Genomic DNA, 17,740 nt, shown 5'->3' on the forward strand with positions numbered 1-17,740 from the left:
AACACATCAATACCTTCTTTTCCTGCCCATGGTTCCTGTACACCTCCACACAGCAAGGCTTTTATAACAACTATTGCAAATTTAAATCGAGCTAGAAGGTAAACGATAAAACCTATAGATCACCAAGTACAAGAGAATAAACTTTATCGTCATTTTTGTTTGTCAGAAGAAAACACTTAGAATGACAAGCAGAAATTGGAAGTGATGCAATTCTCAATCTTTAAACATTTCAGGTTTTTAAATATATAATTATTTATAATTATTTTTAGTTTTAAAATTACAAAGACTTAAAAAAAAAAGGCTGATCCATTCAGATCCAAATACAGAATTATGCAATATAGTGGGTGACCTAACACAACCTAACTGTAACAATGACAAGCCTCCATCCCTGATATGTATACAACAAAAGGAGGAAACTTTATATGAGGCAAATACAGAATTATGATGAAATAAACAAAGGGCCTAGACAGAACAGTTTAAAAAGGCCTGTTGGTACCTAACCACACAAGCTGCAGCATGCATAGTAATGCAAATAGTTTGCCTTTAAAAGCACACTAAATTGCATAGGATAGGAAAGAATAGAATTTAAAACAGGAAAAACAGACAAATGTAATTAGTAAATTCCATCTAGATTCACACAATGCATGTTTATTTTCTTTTATTTATTTTTTTATTTCGGGAAGGAGCATTTAAAAGCATATCTATGACTAAACTGTAAAACCATACAGTATCTTGAAAAAGTATCCCCCCCCCCCCCCCCCCCGAAATGTTCTACATTTTGTCATGTGGCAACCAAAAATGTAAATGTATTTTATGTGATAGACCAACACAAAGTGGCATACAATTGTGAAGTGGAAGGAAAATGATAAATGATTTTCAAAATGATTTACAAATAAATATGTGAAAAGTGTGACGTGCATTTGTATTCAGTCAGTACTTTGTAGAACCACCTTTCGATGCAATTACAGCTGCAAGTCTTTTTGGGGATGTCTCTACCAGCTTTGCACATCTAGTGAGCGAAATTTTTGCCCGTTATTCTTTGCAAAATAGCTCAAGGTTTGTCAGATTGGATGGAGAGAGTCTGAACACCAATTTTCAAGTCTTGTCGCAGATTCTCAAATGGATTTAGGTTTGGCATTTGACGGGATCATTCTAACACATGAATATGCTTTGACATAAACCATTCCACTGTAGCTCTGGCTGTATGTTTAGGGCTGTTGTCCTGCTGGAAGGTGAACCTCTGCCCCAGGTTCAAGTCTTTTGTAGACTCTAACAAGTTTTCTTCTTAGATTGTCCTGTGCTTGGCTCCATCTTCCCATCAACTCTGACCAGCTTCCCTGTCCCTGCTGAAGAAAAGCACCCCCACAACATGCTGCCACCTCCATGTTTCACGGTGGGAATGGTGTGTTCAGAGTGATGTGAAGTGTTCGTTTTTGGCCACACATAGCAATTTGCTTTTAGGCCAGAAAGTTCAATGTTGGTCTCATCTGACCAGAGCACTTTCTTATACATTTTTGCAGTGCCCCCCATATGGCTTCCTGCAAACTGCAATCAGGACTTTGTACGGTTTTCTTTTAACAATGACTTTCTTCTTGCCACTCTTTCATAAAGGCCAGATTTGTGGAGTGTACGACTAATAGTTGTCTGTGGACAGATTCTCCCACCTGAGTTGTGGATCTCTGCAGTTCCTCCAGAATTACTACAGGCCTCTTGGCTGCTTCTCTAATTAATGGACGGCCATGTCTTGGTAGGTGGACGGCCATGTCTTGGTAGGTTTGCAGCTGTGCCATACTCTTTCAATTTTCAGATGATGGATTGAACAGCACTCCGTAAGATGTTTAAAGCTTGGGATTTTTTGTAATATATAAACCTAACCCTGCTTTAAACTTCTCCACAACTTTATCCCTGACCTGTCTAGTGTGCACATTGGCCTTCATGATGCTGTTTATTCACTAAGAACCCTTTCACACTGCCAGCGGTTTTCAGGTGCTACAGCGCTACAAATAGTGTCGGAAAAAAGCAGCTCCTTTCACTTCAGTGTGAAAGCCTGAAGGCTTTCACAAGACTTCACAATTATGTGCTATTTTGTGTTGGTCTATCACATAAAATCCCAATAAAATGCATTTACGTTTTTGGTTGTAACATGACAAAATGTGGAAAATTTCAAGGGGTATGAATACTTTTTCAAAGCACTGTATTTCAATTATTCCTAGCCTAATCCTACTAGTCTGAATGATCTTGAAGTATGCAATCTGACATTGTGAACACAATTATGTTCTTGAATTCTGTGAAACATATTCACTATTTTTTGTGGGTAGGCACTACTGTCACAGAATTTACAGAAACTGCCCTCTAAACTAGAAAGGTACTGGGAGGAGGCACTTTACAAGGCAGAACCAGTACAGAAATCACAACTTACAGGAAGAAAAGTGCCATGGAATATGTAGTCCTTTGAAATTGAAACATTTGAATTGAATTAAACAGCAGAAGAGAATTTGTAAAGCATACAGAAAATCTAGGAAATTACGGAAAAAGATGGCTAGCAGATCGATAGAACTCAGAAGATTTGTCAAGTAAGCATATATTGAATTGTCAAATATAACTATTGTTTGTTTGTATTGCTATTACAATGTAGATGTTACAAAATGAAAGTGTTTTCCATAATCATAGATTTTATTGCAGTCACAATTTTCTAATTTGCGGGTTTCCAGCTCAGATTTGCACAATGGGCATTAGGCTATAGATACTGGAGCTTTTTAAGGAGATCTCTCCTGCAACACCTGATGAGCTATGGCATTTAGACCAAGCCCACAGAGCCAATGGTCCAAGACCTGTAGATCAAGCCCTACTCTACGACATTACCGTACACTTCCACTACTGTGCCTGAGGCGAAGGAGAACATTCAAGGTACCCAAAATATGCCAACATATTTATTTAACAGTCATTTGCTAGAGATCTTACAGGACCTTCCCCCTGCTATATTACAGAAGAGGCAGCAGCTTCATCCAATTACCTCTCTCCTAGGAAACAAGAAAATCCCTCATCACTGGGGATACCCTTCCAAACACATTGTAGCGATGGAGGGTATGCACCAAGCTATTTAGGATCCAGCAGATGGCGCATATTTACTGCAGGACTAGAGCCTGCTAAACACCTTGGGAACCCTTTTATCCCTCATCCATATTCACTGCTAGTAACCTGTAATAGCATCAAAGTTTCCCAAGAGGGGCCAACTTCTGTGTTCGAGCACCCATGTCCGGACACGGTTTTTCGGCATAAGCAAAGTTTAAGTTGGTCGGTTACTAGTTCTCTTATGTAGGACGACTGTATCGGTATAACCCTCATTGGAGCTTGGTGTAAACCAGGAGTCTCAAACTGGCGGCCTTCCAGCTGTTGTGGAACTACAAGTACCATCATTTATCTACCTGTGGGAGTCATGCTTGTAACTGTTATCCTTGCAATGCCTCATGAGACTTGTAGTTCTATAGTATATGAGAGGAGTACTGATTAAAATGGCTTTGTATCTTAAGAAACAGTACAAAGCAGATTGAAGACTTGCTTAATTCTATATAATTGAAAGAACAGAAAAAAACTTACTCCAGACTCTCAATTAACATGTGACATCCTCTAGGTCCCTACTTCTTCATAAATACAAAAACCACATTAAATTTCTCAAATCCAACTACTATGGTCTTCACAATAAAGCAGGAGCTTGGCTAGCTAAGAAAGTTAAAACTAAACAACTTAAGCAAAAAATAGCAGCTCTTAAGCATTCCTCATCTCATACTGCTTTATTCAATCCAAAACATATAGCAAATGTCTTTGCAAATTACTATCAATATCTCTATGATTTACATAAAGATAAAGAACTAGCGGAGCCAGCACACAGCATGTGAGAACAGCAGGGACAAAGCTCCTTTCATAGATCCCTGATCCTGCCTTGATCCTGGGAGCAATCTGCCCGATTTTGCTCCGAATTGCGGGGGAATGTGTGCAGGACAATCGCGGGCACATCTGAAGATGGTCAAATATGGGCCACCGAAAACAGCCGGGGAATGTCTGTCACGGTTCGCCTGGGGATCCAAAGATGGCACTGACGACTGGGAGATGGAGGAGGAGCAATGGCTTCCGCTAGTGAGCAATGTGGCCCTAGAACAGCCTGCATCTCCTGCAAGTGATTGAGTGAGTCCTAGACCACAGAGGGCACAGTTAAAGCTGAGGAGGATATCTTTGAACCGGCTGGAGCAACATACCAGGAGCTCAGGCTGGGAGGAGAATGGGGTAGATGAGCCATCCCTTGCATGGATCATGTCTGCTGTACAGGGCTGTCAGAATAAGCATGCAGATCACTTTGGGGAGCTCAAATTTGAATTCTCTTTCATGAAACATGACATGCAGAAGATAAGGGAAAAAGCCCAGTTTACTGATCACCGTATTGCTACTTTGGAAGATAGTGCCAGGCCTATGGACACTGCTGTACAGGTGGCAAAAAAACCCCCGTCTGAACATGCTTTTAAAATGGCTGACATGGAGGATCGTATGAGATGGAATAATATCCAACTAGTGGGGGTTTCCTGAAGGAGTGGGGGGAGACACCCTAAGGAGTTCCTGGAGGGATGGCTCACTGCAAATATGGATTCTGGCACTTTCACTAAAATGTTTGCTATTGAAAGGGCCCACTGTGTACCAGGCAGACCCCCACTGAAGGGTGCAGTTCCTCACTGGAGTTTTTGTTTTTCATGGGTAAGATTTTTAAACTAGGACACAAGTTCTTTGGGGTTTATGGGGAAAGTGTATTTCATCTTTGGCTATGTTACAGAATGTCTCCCTTTTTTTCGGTGGGCTCCTGGTGGGAGGGAGGCCCTGGTATCCTCCCCTGCATTCATGGGGGGTATAGGTGCCTTGCTCTCGGACTGTACTGGAATCATTCGAAATGGAAGTCAATCTTAGAGTGGTGTCCTGGAATGTCAGAGGCCTTAATTACAAATTTAAATACTCCCTTTAACAATATCAAGAAACATAAGCCACATTTCGTTTCTGCTAAAGGAGACTCACTTACAGGGTTCTCTCTCTCAGGAAGGCCCATATTGCTGGGGCTTACTATGCTAGTTTCTCCTCTAATGCCAAAGGGGTTCGTACCTTGTTTACCAAAGCAATGCCCATAGCTATACAGGTGATTAAATTGGGTATTAAGGGAAGATCAGTTATTCTGGTTGTAAAAATAATGAATAAGTGCCTGACGTTTGTGAATTTATATGTTCCTCCTCCCTTCACGCTTTCTCATCTAGATGATATGTTACAAGCTACATATGAGATAGCGGAAGGCAGGATTTTGGGGGATTTTAATGCAGTGGCAGATCTGGCTACGGATAGGCTGGGAGCATCGCCTGGGACTACAGTCCCCTTGGTGGGATGGCTGTCTAGCCATGGCTTCCCGGATGTATGGTGGTTTCATCATCCGGACACCAAGGAATATTCTTGCTTCTCGGGAAAATCCTAAATCAATGTGCAGAACAGACACTGTCCCTGTTGAAGGGGATGGATTAGAGTTAGTGAGCAAGGTGGCATATTTGACTAGAGCGCTGTCTGGCCATTCTCCCATTATATTAGACCAGGGTTTCTCAACTCCAGTCCTCAAGGCGCCCCAACAGGTCATGTTTTCAGGATTTCCCTCAGATGAAACTGCTGTGGTAATTACTAAGGCAGTGAAACTGATCAAAATAATGGAAAAGCTGAAAACATGACCTGTTGGGGCACCATGAGGACTGGAGTTGAGAAACACTGTATTAGACTAAAGGTTGGGACCTAAACTCAGGATCTGCCACTGCCACATGGAAGCTAGTTGTTTACAGGAGCAAAATGTGAAGATTAAATGTACTCAAGCTATTGGTACCTTTTGGGTTGAGAATGGGAAGGTGGGCTCCCCACTCATTCAGTGGGAGGCCTTCAAAGCTGTTCTAAGAGGGGTTTTTATGACGGAAGTGAGTGGGTTTAACCACTTAAGGACCAGGCCTCTTTTTCGGACTTGGTGTTTCCATGTTTAAAACAGTTTTTTTTGCTAGAAAATTACTTAGAACCCCCAAACATTTTATATTGTTTTTTTTCTAACACCCTAGAGAATAAAATGGCGGTCATTGAAATACTTTTTTTCACACCGTATTTGCGCAGCGGTCTTAGAAGCGCACTTTTTTTGGAAAAAATTCACTTTTTTGAATAAAAAAATAAGACAACAGTAAAATTAGCCCAATTTTTTTTTATACTGTGAAAGATAATGGTATGCCGAGTAAATTGATACCCAACATGTCACGCTTCAAAATTGCGCCCGCTCGTGGAATGGCGTCAAACTTTTAGCCTCAAAAATCTGCATAAGCGACATTTAAAAAATTCTACAGGTTGCATTTTTTGCGTTACAGAGGAGGTCTAGGGCTAGAATTATTGCTCTCGCTCTACCGATCACGGCGATACCTCACATATGTGGTTTGACCACCGTTTTCATATGCGGGCGCTACTCACGTATGCGCTCGCTTCTGTGCGCAAGCTCGTCGTAACGGAGTGTTTTTAATTTTTTTTTTTTTTTTTCTTATTTATTTTAATTTATTTTATTTATTTTTACACTTTAAAAAAAAAAAAAAAAAAATGGATCACTTTTATTCCTATTACAAGGAATGTAAACATTCCTTGTAATAGAAAAAAGCATGACAGGTCCTCTTAAATATGAGATCTGGGGTCAAAAGGTCCTCAGATCTCATATTTGGGCTAAAATGCAACAAAAAAAAAAAATAAATAAAAAAAAAGAAAATCTGACATTTAAAAAAAAATATATACCTTTAAGCGGTATGGGCGGAAGTGACGTTTTGACGTCGCTTCCGCCCTCCTATGGTATAGAGACGAATGGGGGCCATCTTAGCCTCACTTGTCTCTATGCCCAGCCGACAGAAGGACCCGATCACCTCCGCCGCTACCGACGGCTCCGGTAAGCGGCGGAAGGTGCGGGGAGGCGGGAGGGGGGGTGGCACCTCTCCCGCCGCCGATAGCGGTGATCTCGTGGCGAATCCGCCGCGGAGACCACCGTTATCGTACAGCCGACCGCCACCTGAAGAGATGGACACCTCGGTTGTGGCAGCAGCTGCTGCCGTTACCGAGATATCCCTCTTCAAAAAATGGACGTACATCGTCGTGCGGCGGTCGGCAAGTGGTTAAGAAGCAGCTTGCCTCTGAGGTGAAAGAGAATGAAGCAGCTGTACCACTGGTGGAGGCAGAATATGTAAGGACCCTGACTGGGGAGGGATTGCTGGATTTGCAAGGGAAAACTAGGGAATACAGTGCCCTCCTGACTCATCAGACTAAACTCGGACTTGCTCAAAGTTCTGGGACAAGAACAGTAGTGTGTGTGTGTGTGTGTGTGTGTGTGTGTGTATATGACAGGCATAGGACAGACACATGCGACTCAGGAGATATTTTACATGTCTTTGCTTTAAAGGGAAATATATTACTGTGGAATAGGCAATCTCCTCTTTTGCTTCCCGAAAATCTCCTGGTCTGGATCGTCTCCCCTCGGAGTGATATGACAATTTTAGGGATAGTTTGGTGCCCCATTTGTTGAGAGTGTTTGAAACGGGCAGGTAAGATGGTAGACTGCCACTTTCCATGAGAGAGGCTCTGGTGGCTCTGATCCCAAAAAGGGGGGGGGATCCTAGGCTGTGAGACTTCCGTCTGATCTCACTGGTGAATACTGGCCAAAATTATAGTAGGGAAGTTACAGACGGTGATACTAAAGTTTGTGAATGCAGATCAGACGGGATTTATCCCAGGGACCGTAGATGCGTTAAAATTAATATTAAGAGACTATTTGTGAACCGTCACAAATTTTGTCTAGGTTGATAATGTAAGTACGCAAAGTTGATGCTACTACAATGATAGCCGGAATCTTAACAGCGATTGCTGTGGACTTATAGGTCCTGTGCACAGCAGCTTCCCCTTTGCACACTGACCACAGGAGTCAGTGGTCTGCATGGAATTTTTGTAAACAACATAAAGACATGTAAAAGGAACAATAATTCACATACTATATATGATCATTGCAGGTACATAGATTTACCAGAAACAATCTTTTACTATAGGGACCCTTTAAAGTGATTGTAACTTTAACTGTAACTGTAAATTTGCACAGATAAGGTTTATACATGCCTGCTTTGTGCAATGAAATTGCACTGAGCAGCCCTGAACCTTCTCTTCTCAGGTATCCCACCAGTGCTCCTGGCTTCTCCCCTCTGGTGATTGGAAAGTCTTTTTCTATGTAGGCACTTATGCAGGATTGCTCCTGAGCTTTGCTGTCTGTGTCTATTGAAACATACAAAAGGACTCAGCCCCACCCCCCATTTCCTCATCACTGGCCTTGATTGACAGCAGCAGGAGCCAATAGCTCCTGCTGCCTCAGCAAAGCCTATGAGAACAAGTTAGGGGAGAGAAGAGCTACAGATGTGCACAGCACTGGATCGTATGAGGACTCAGGAAAGTATTGAATGCATTGACATGAAAAATAATTATACTTTAGATTTTAGAACCACTTTAAAGCTCTGTAGATTCCTTCTTCTTCTTCTTCAGATACCTATGTCACAATGACTAGCCCAAGGTATACTCTGTAAGACCAGGGCAGAGATATAAAGTTTGCACAAGAAATTGCACAAAACTGAACCAAGAAACAAGAGTCATCTACCTGGCTGTGTAGATCAACACTGATCACAAAGCTGCCTGAACAAAATCAATGTGTGTGACAAAGCAGTTTACATACACTATCTGTATTTCAGCTTCATATTTAACAGTTTCCTTTGTATTTCATTTTTAGAAAAACAAATCATTACTGAAAAGCAAAGACTACTCAAGTCTGAAAGGGGTTACATGAAAACAATTTGCACTTACTGGCTCAATTTTCAGTGCACTTCTATAACTCCCAAACAAAGAAGCCTGTGCTTTGAGGAAAGCTCGTGCCACTCCATCCCCTGTAGTTGTGGAGACCTTTCTAAGTCTGTTTTTCAGTGCAGAAACCTGTAAAGCAGGAAAGGGAAAATCGTGAATATATGTTTCACACAGTGATTAAAAATCTCATACAAATCCTAAAACATTTGATCTGAGATATGTAAAAGATACAGTTATTGCATATAAAAACACTACAGCAGAGCAGCAGGCTCATTTTATTTGTTCTCCTTCTCTTAGTTTGAGCTTTGTTGTACAGGGGGTTGCAAAATGCTGTCACTAAGTCAAATCAGGTACTCATACTGCTTACATTATAAAAAAAAACAAAAAAAAAAACAGCTTACCTGTAAAATACTTTTCTTGAAGTACATCACAGGACACAGAGCCTCAGTATTCACTGATGGGTTATGTAGGCACCATTAGGTGATGGACACTGCCACACCCTAGACAGGAAGTTTAGCCCCCTATATAATCCCTCCCCTAACTGGGAGTACCTCAGTTTTGTAGAAAAGCAATACGTGCGTAATACATATGCCCAAAAAAGAGGATGGGAGCGCTGTGTCCTGTGATGTACTCCAAGAAAAGGATTTTACAGGTAAGCTGTTATAAGAATCGTATTTTCTTTATCGTACATCACAGGACACAGAACCTCACTATTCACTGATGGGATGTCCCAGAGCAATGCCACTTCCACCACCAGGGGAAGGGACACAAACAAAAGTAGGGAGCAATCAGACCTGAGGACCCTGTACTGCGGCCTGTAGCACACTGTGCCTGAAGGCGATATTCTCATGCCTTTTCACATCCACCTTATAGAATCTGGTGAATGATGTATGGACTGAAGACCAAGTTGCAGCCTTGATCTGAGCCATGGAGGCCTGGTGATGCACTGCCAATGAATCACTAACAGCCCTGGTGGAGTGTGCTTTGATTTGAAAAAGGTGGAACTTTCCCCTATAAACCATAACCTTGAAAAATCACCTGCCAAATCCATTTAGCAAGGTGGATTTTGATGCTGCCTGTCTTATCTTAGGACCTTCAGGCAACACAAACAAAACATCTGTTTTCCGAACCTGAGAGGTCGCTTCCAAATGGGCTTTGACTGCTCTCACTCCATCCAGAAAATGTAGTGACTTTTCTTCCTTAGAACAGGGATCTGGAAAGAATGAAGGCAGAACAATATCCTGGTTTAGGTGAAAATCTGAAACCACCTTCGGCAGAAAACTAGGATGAGGACGTAATACTGTTCTATCCTTATGAACAATTAAATATGGTTCTTTACAAGAAAGAGCCGCCAATTATGATACCCTTCTTGCAAAAGAAATGGCTACCAGAAAAATTTGCTTTATTATCAAAAGGACCAAAGGAATATGTCGTATCGACTCAAAAGGCTGTTTCTGTAATGCCGACAGCACTAAATTCAAGTCCCAGGTGTTCATGGGTGCTCTAACCGGTGGATTAAGCTGCATTACCCCCTGTATAAAGCTGCCGACCAAAGAATGTGAAGCAAGTGGACGTTGAAACAATACCGACAAGGCAGAGACCTGGCCCTTGATAGTACTCAAGGCCAGCTTCATCTCTAACCCCATTTGGAGAAAAGATTCTCCCTATGACATACAATACTTTCTAAGATGCCAACCCCTGGATTAACACCAGGAGACATATGCCTTCCAGATTCTATAATAAATGACTCTGGAAGCTGGCTTCCTTGCATTAATCAAGGTTGAAATTACTGTGCTTGAAAGCCCATGACTCTTCAGAATGTGGGTTTCAATAGCCAAACCATTAAAGTTAGCGTTTGTAAGGTAGGATGGAACACTGGTCCCTATGATAGCAGGTCTAGACGTAGTGGTAGGGTCCATGGGGACCCCAACACCATCTTCAATATTTTTGCATACCAAGATCTTCTGGGCCACGCTGGGGCCACTAGAAGCACTGACTTATTTTCCTGCTTGATCCTGCAAAGAAGTCCTGGTAGCAGCAGAATATGAGGGAATGCATAAATCAGCGAGAACTGATGCCATGAAGTCACCAACGCATTCGTCCGGCATGCAAGTGGATCCCTTGTTCTTGACACAAAGTTGTCGACCTTGTTGTTGAACCTGGACACAAACAGATCTACATCTGGGATCCCCCATCTTTAACATATGGCCAGGAAGATGTCGGGGTGAAGAGACCATTTCCCTGGGAACAACTGCTGACGACTAAAGTAATCCACCTGACAGTTCTCTACCCCTGGAATGAAGACTGCCAATATGCACGGCACATGCATTTCTGCCCAGATTAGGATCTGGTTTACCTCTTTCTGGGCTGCATGACTCCTGGTGCCCCTTTGGTGATTGATATAAGCCACTGCTGTGGCATTGTCGGATTGGACCCTGACAGGACAACCCTGCAACCTGAATGTGCAGGTTTTTAGAGCCAGGTACACCACACAAATCTCCTGAATATTGATGTGTAAGGTCTTTCTGAATCTGGACCATTTCCCTTGGACAGTCATCTCTTCCAAAACTGCTCCCCAACCCGAAAGGCTGGCATCTGTTACCACCTTCCAGGTGACTGGTAGAAAGGATTTCCCTTTCTGCAGATTCTCTGGTACCAACCACCAAATGAGACTCCGGTGCACTATTAGGGACCAGCACACTGGAAAATCTAGCACCTGTGGACCTTCTTGTTCCAAGCAGATACAATACTGTTTTGCCACAATCTTGAATGAAACTGAGCATAGGGAACCGCTTCGAACAAAGCCACAATCTTTCCCAACAATCTCATACAAAGGCGAATAGAAGGACTCTTCTTTGTCTTGAATAGCTGAACCAGCTGCTTTATTGCACTGATTTTTGCCTGGGATAAAAACACCCTTTTTTGGGTTGTATCTATGATTAGACCCAAGTACTCTGGTCTTCTTACTGGTTTTAAAGAAGACTTCTCTAGGTTGAGAACCCTACCTAGGTATTCCAGGTAGTTGACTGTGGTGACCAAGCCTTAACTAAACGGGCTACCGAACAATCTATTAAGAGCAGGTCGTCTAGGTACGCCATAACCATTATACCGTGGGCCCTTAATGTGGCCAGAGAAGAAGCCACAACCTTTGTGAACACCCAAGGTGCAGTAGCTAGACCGAAAAGGTAAAGCTACAAACTGAAAAGGACTCACTACTGATCGGATTGATTCCATGCGGAAATATCGAAACTTTAGGAACCAATGTAGATCCTTGAGATCCAGGATGGGTCTGACATCTCCATTTGACTTTGGCACTGTAAAAAGGTTTTAATAAAAGTCCAACCCTTGCTCTTGCATAGGAACTGCCATGATTACTTTTTACAACAGAAGTCGATCCAGTGCTTGGAAGAGAGACTTTTTTCCATTGGAAGAAAATCACCTGGCTTTTAAGAAAAAACGCAAGACCTTCCTCTTTTAGCAGATAATCAAAGCTCGCCACAGTGCCTAGAGGTGATTCAGTTCGCATTGTGCGCTATACAAGTATTTCATTCATTCATTGAACAGAGCAGGTAAGTATAGGCATGTTTGTTATTTTCATGAAAAAAAAATTACAACCACTTTAAGTATGTCTGTGTGAATGAGGTAGCAAATCTTTATAGAAAAATACAGAGGTTTACATTCCTCGTAAAATTTCTAGCCTGGTTTCTATATTCATTACCTGCTGACCTGGAGCAAGCATGGAGCAAGAAGAAATTCCTTATCTGAAAATTTGTTCTGATTTAGGAGTTCAGAGATTACTAAAATCATTGGTTCAGTATGCAATATACAGATTAGCTCTGACTTTACTTTTTTAAGCTGCGTGCTTGCTCTGGGTCACTTCTAAACATGTTAGAGACAAGCCAAGCTAGCTAGCAATTTCAGATAGGGAGGGCAATAATGGCAGCCATCATATGTGCCTTAGTAAATTTCCTGTAATTGTAAATGGAGAATACAAATGTAATATATTACAGCTTACCAGTCCTTAGATGTGTTTTCTTATATTAAAATTATATTAAGACTTTTTTTCTATTATTATTATTTTTTTACATGGTAACCCTGCCAGTAACACACTTTCTATCCTAGAGTGATAGTGCTCACTTACTGTATATGGTGAAGCAGCACTGTCACCCTAGGAAAGGAAGTGTGTTAAGATTACAGAATATCTCCCCATATCTATAATGTGTGAGAGCCAAAGCCAGCTGCTCCTGCCTCCTCCCCAGCCTTGACAGTCACCACTCTCTGCTCCTGGAAGAACGATAACTGTGTGATCATGCAAACACTCTGTTCTCTGGCTTAGAGCATGGATGCAAATATGCAAAAAAAAAAAAAAATTACAAATTAAGATCCTTTGGCACTGATGACATGGTATGTATGTGAATAGAAAACTGGTTGCAGGAGTGCATCCAGAGGATGGTGATTGTTAGCATACTGTCTGAATGGGCTAGAGTTGGGGGCAGGCTACTCCAGGGTCAATTGGGACCAATTCTGTTTACTTTGTTCATAAATGACACACAGACCTGAATAAATAGTTTAATCTCAATGATTGTGGATAATACAAATCTAAGCAGGGCAACAACTTCACAAGAGGCTGTAACAACTTTACAAGAAGACTTGGTTAAAGTAGAGGGATTTGCAACTAAATTGGGGATGAGGTTTAATCTTGAAAAATGTAAAGTAATGCACTTGGGAGTTCAAAATATACATGCAAGTAACTCGCTGGGGAGAACCTCTGGGGGAACCAAGGATGCAAACAGGTTTAAGGGCCCTAGTTGATCACAGATTCAGCAACAGCATGCAATGCCAAGATACAGCAAGCAAGGATAGCAGACCATTAGCATGCATTGAAATGGGTATTTACTCAAGAGATAAAACTATAATTTTAACACTTTCCAAAACTCTGGTTCAGCAAGATCTTGATTGTGTTGTCCAGTTTTGGTCACCAATCCTTGGGAAACATATCCTTTATTGGAAAGAGTCCAGAGAAGAACAACAAAGCTAAAAAAGGAGGCTGGGGGAAGGACTACAAATATTAACCTTATACTCCCTGGAGAAGAGGTGCCTAAGAGGGGAAATTATCACAATATTCAAATATTTGAATATTGACATTGGGAGGAGGCTATTTAATCTAAGCTCTCTAAAGAAAACATGTGGCCAAACAATAAACTTGGACGAGACACGGTTCAACCTTAAACTGCATAAGGTTTTTTTTTTTTTTCTTCTTAATGTTAGAACGGTAAGGATGAATAACTCCCTGCCAGAGTTGGTGATGTCATTGGGAAGGCTAGATCAATTGAAAAAAACATGTAAATGTGTTTCTTAGGGTGGCTGCCCTTGTGTGGTCCCTCTGGGCTATCCCACAGGTTTTGTGCAGGTTAGCTGTATATTCCCATAGACTTCTAATGATGAGGAACTCCTGAAAAGTTGTGTGGTTCAGGTGAGGTTTCAGAAAGCAAACCAAAGATGCAGCATGCAGGAACGTTGGTGCAGTTTTCTGAAACAAACCATGGTGCTGGGGCTGCTGATTTAGTAACAGGTTACACCCTGAATACAGGTGTAACATGTCATGAAAGGTGAACTTATCCTTTAAAATGCAAAAATAATATACAAAACAAATATAACCAATTGTCAATACCAGCAAAATAACTTGTGCATTTAGAGCCAAGCATACGTAAGTAATTAATGCCCTGTTTGTCTAATGATCAGGCCTTTAGTTGTGCTCATTCATCTAAAATCATTTCTGTTTAAAATAGAAATGTCATTTTAGCAGATTTTCCTTGAAGTCAGCTTAAGTCAGAAACACTAACTGCTAAGTGAGGTCACACCAGCGCAGGAACAGATCAAACTGATATGTAGTGCAAGGCTTATTTTCAGCCCCACGTAAATATCACTGAAGGTTATTTTAATTAAGCAAGAATGTTCACAGAACCTTTGAGGAAATTAATGTGACCACTGAGATTCACACCATTAGTATAATGCAGGATACTTTGTCAGTTAATTCGCTGTCCAGCCATAATTAACTTTAGTCCTTAAGGCAATTTGGATCCATTTCCATTCAAAGTGGTCTGGGGTATCACTTAAACTTACAGCCAAAATCACTACTTATTTTCCATACAGAAGAAAGGGACAGTATAAAGAAAGGTGATAGTCACTTATCTAGATACTGAATGATACATCAACACAAAATTATTTCTAAATGCACTTACTCCCCAATGGATAATAAGATGACAATAAAAGTATTATTGTTATTTTTGCGATGCCTTGGGACACAAGAATAACCATGTTTTAAAAGTTTGCAGGCAGAAAGGTTTTTATTTTTTATTTTTTTTCCTTAAGGTGTTTGATAAAACTTGTTTTCATTTACACCTTTTAAATTGATATTTTAATTTTTTTTTTAAATATGTGTATAAATTGCTTATTCTACAACATTACCTATTGTTGTGACAAACAGCTCCAATTCTCCTTCCTAAACTGGATAAACCCCTTATTAAATATAAATAAACAAAATTCTGTGCTCAGAATATAGAAATATCGTAAAAGATGACAAAACCACATACAAAATAAAGCAAAATACAGCCCCAAATCAATACATAAAACCATAAATAAGTAAACCCCCTAGTCAGTAATCCAAAATACTGAATCAAATATCAAATCAAAAGTAAAATATACATTTCATAAAATGCACAAACCAATTATGCAGATAAAGTACAATTTAATAACATATATTAATACAGCAAATGCATACGTCATACAACATCAGTGTTCATTTGATTTAATCAACACGTGACAAGTGTGTACATTTTCACTCTCAGTAATGTAAAATGCTAGTGCAAAAATGAAAAGTGATTGGTGTGCACAGCTTTGTCTGCTCCGGTTTTAACGCCCCCCCCCCCCAATATATAATATAAGATTGTATTGGGTGTGGTTTCAAGTAAGAAGTCAGGGGCTACTAAAAATAAATAAAATAAAAAGTGTACCAACACTCCATAGTCTGGCCATGCCCCATCTAATAACACTCCAAAGTCTGCCATGTTCCTAAAGGTTGATCCTTTCTAGTCTATTCTAGGGCTTCCAGGTTTACACTTTATTCTATTCATGTGAAGTTTCTAGCCAGCTTAACAATGCATCCTGAAGTGCAAAACTTGAACAACAATCAAACTAAGACCGACTCATTAACCACTTCAGCCCTGGAAGGATTTGCCCCTTAATGACCAGACATTTTTTTGTGAGACGGCACTGTGTCGCTTTAACTGACAATTACGCGGTTGTGCGACGTGGTACCCAAACAAAATTGCCATCCTTTTTTTCCCCCACAAATAGAGCTTTCTTTTGGTGGTACTCGATCACCTCTGTGGTTTTTATATTTTTGTGCTATAAACAAAAAAATACGATTTTGAAAAAAAAAAATATATATATAGTTTTTGCTATAATAAATATCCCACTTTAAAAAACAAATTTTTTTTTTCATCAGTTTAAAGTGGGGTACCCCCTAAAAAAAAAAAATTAAAAGTCAGCAGCTGCAAATACTGCAGCTGCTGGCTTTTAATAATCGGACACTTACCTGTCCCAGGGTCCAGCGATGCGGGGGAACGAAGCCCCCCCCTCGCTCCCCGCTCCGCTCGCGGCGCCGTCATGCATACTGTGGGCACCCGGCTGTGGCTTCACAGCCGGGCACCCACTGCGCATGCGCGAGCGGCGCAGGGCGCCGTGATACGCCGTACAGTCACCTGGGACACATGACAGGTCCCAGGTGAATGTGCGGCGCGAGGGGAAGTGATGTCACCAGCCCGGGCAATGAAGAAGGCAGACTACGAGGGACCCCCTAGCAACTGGTATTTAGAGGTGAGTAAAATTTTTTTTTTTTTGCCAATTATTTTTTTTTGATTTTTTTTACGAATTTTAAGTAGTTTTATTTTTTTGGTGGCAACACCACTTTAAGTAAAATAAATCGCAAAAAACATATATTGACCGTTTGCAAAAACATTATAGCATCTACAAATTATAGGAACTATTTATGGCATTTTTATTATTATTTTTTTTTACTAGTAATGGCGGCGATCAGCGATTTTTATCTGGACTGCGACAGTGTGGCGAATAGATTGGCCACTTTTGGCTTTTGTTTTGGGACCATCTGCATTTATACAGCGATTAGAGCTATAAAAATGCACCGATTACTGTGTAAATGTCACTGGTAGGGAAGGGGTTAACACTAAGGGACAATAAAGGGGTTAAGTGTATTTCTTAGTGTATGGGGATGTGACTGACGAGGAGAAGCCAGATCATTGTTCCTAGCTAGTAAGAACAGACAATATGTGTCTCCTCTCCTGACAGAACCGGGATTTGTGTGTTTAAACAAATGCCCATTCTGTCTCTTGTGCCCCCGATTGTGTGTGGCCGGCAGTCATTTCGACCACCGGCCACGCGCATTGGCACCCCTGCCGCACAGCCGGCACACGCGCCTGCTCTAGCTGTTTAAAGGGCCGACACACAGCTACGGCAAGCCGGAGAGCCGACCTACCCCAGTAGAATGATGGCGGCTGGTCGGCTAGTGGTTAAAGTGTTTGTTAATGCCAAAAAAAAAAAAAAAAGATCCTGTTCCTTTAAAGCATTATATACAGCAAAGTGCTCGTGCAGTGTAATTCGGCCCCCCATACCACCTGAAATACCTGGCTGAGCCTGTCAGTTTCTGCCCTCCCTTTTGTACACTGACCATGGTATATCAGGGGTATATGAAGTGAGGCACCAGAAGTGACATGGGCGAGCTTGCAGCTCGTTTGTTATATGCTTG

The 17,740-nt window shown here is 41.3% G+C and overlaps 1 protein-coding gene across 4 annotated transcripts in view; it reads right to left on the reverse strand.

Annotated features, from left to right (window-relative positions):
* Positions 1 to 17,740, reverse strand: part of DENND1A (DENN domain containing 1A) — a 1,535,852-nt gene that overhangs the window by 515,369 nt on the left and 1,002,743 nt on the right. For all 4 annotated transcript variants that reach the window (XM_077478826.1, XM_077478827.1, XM_077478824.1 and 1 more), the window contains exon 13: positions 8,920 to 9,045. In XM_077478826.1, coding sequence (XP_077334952.1) covers positions 8,920 to 9,045 — 126 coding nt within the window. The remainder of the gene's footprint in view (positions 1 to 8,919; positions 9,046 to 17,740) is intronic.

The sequence above is a fragment of the Lithobates pipiens genome, unplaced genomic scaffold (genome assembly GCF_037356315.1).
Source record: "Lithobates pipiens isolate NorthernLeopardFrog02 unplaced genomic scaffold, aLitPip1_a1.2 Scaffold_1, whole genome shotgun sequence".
In the NCBI taxonomy this organism is placed as follows: domain Eukaryota; kingdom Metazoa; phylum Chordata; class Amphibia; order Anura; family Ranidae; genus Lithobates; species Lithobates pipiens.